Source organism: Apis dorsata, unplaced genomic scaffold, assembly GCF_000469605.1.
Source record: "Apis dorsata unplaced genomic scaffold, Apis dorsata 1.3 scaffold_434, whole genome shotgun sequence".
Lineage (NCBI taxonomy): Eukaryota > Metazoa > Arthropoda > Insecta > Hymenoptera > Apidae > Apis > Apis dorsata.
In genome coordinates this window covers 249431-250445 of record NW_006263685.1, presented here as the reverse complement: position 1 = coordinate 250445, position 1015 = coordinate 249431, and the positions used below count along the sequence as shown (strand labels likewise).

Genomic DNA, 1015 nt, shown 5'->3' with positions numbered 1-1015 from the left:
GATTCCTCAGGCTCGAGGGCCCCGCTCGCATCTGGTATTTCTCTCGAGGAATGGCTCGCGGGCTCCTTATCCCCGAAAAGTTTCAACGGCACGTGGATCACCGGTAAATACACCTTTTCAATCCAATCTTGGAACAGGGAAATATTTAATTGAGAAATTTTAACGATCCAAAACATTTAACGGATATGCATTAATAATTACTTTGATGAGTAAAATAAATAATATCACGGTTTTCTCCATTATTTATCTCTTGCAATGATTGCATTATTTAATTTAGAAATTTATTCCTTTATATATAGATAGAATAAAGTACTTGCATAATGCCTCAATTCTAAACTTGCAATAGTATTTCACTATACAGATATGAAATACACGATTTCCAATTTCGATATCGCAAAGATATTACATTATACTAACCCAAAATATCCGATATCCGTTCTTTTATCCTTCCTATTGAATATATAATATATAACACAGGAAAAAAGAAGAGATATCTTCCACCTCCTTATTACATCCAAATTTAACTTTCGTCTCTACTCCAACTATGATCGACACGAATAAGGGTGTAGTAGGATTAGATACATTACTATAAAAATTAAGAGAAAATATTAAATAATTAAATATCGAATCATTAAAATTAAATAATATGGCGGCTTCTTATATCTAATTAGAGAGACTTGTTTATTAATTAAAAGATACTTAAGTTTAATTTATGTATTGTTGTTTTAATAATTTAAATAGATTTATGATTATAAATATTTTTTAAAATAAAAATTATCAAATCAAAATATAGTATATTTAAGATTTTAATGAGTTTCAATAAATTTAATTTTCGACACGGAATGGAACCCTTCGTATCAACCCTCAAAACGTACATTTGGTCACGTGCAATCCGTTTTCAACAGCTCCAACAGCTTAAACCGTTGGAGAGGTGTTACCTCTCGTATCGACAGGGGACAAAGATTCAGCCTCCTCGAAATCCCGATTAATCGGTGAAATCTTTATTGTGGCCGGC

General features: G+C 31.4%; 1 protein-coding gene and 1 long non-coding RNA gene across 2 annotated transcripts in view; one reads left to right on the top strand and one right to left on the bottom strand.

Annotated features, from left to right (window-relative positions):
* Positions 1-1015, top strand: part of LOC102674178 (venom dipeptidyl peptidase 4-like) — a 248884-nt gene that overhangs the window by 12848 nt on the left and 235021 nt on the right. The window contains exon 4 of the mRNA XM_006619725.2: positions 1-103. This exon is cut by the window's left edge and continues 40 nt beyond it. Within this exon, the coding sequence (XP_006619788.2) occupies positions 1-103 (103 nt within the window). The remainder of the gene's footprint in view (positions 104-1015) is intronic.
* The window catches only part of LOC116186118, a 19810-nt gene continuing 19367 nt past the window's right edge, over positions 573-1015 (bottom strand). Inside the window, exon 3 of the long non-coding RNA XR_004151060.1 lies at positions 573-698. This is a non-coding gene — a long non-coding RNA (uncharacterized LOC116186118). The remainder of the gene's footprint in view (positions 699-1015) is intronic.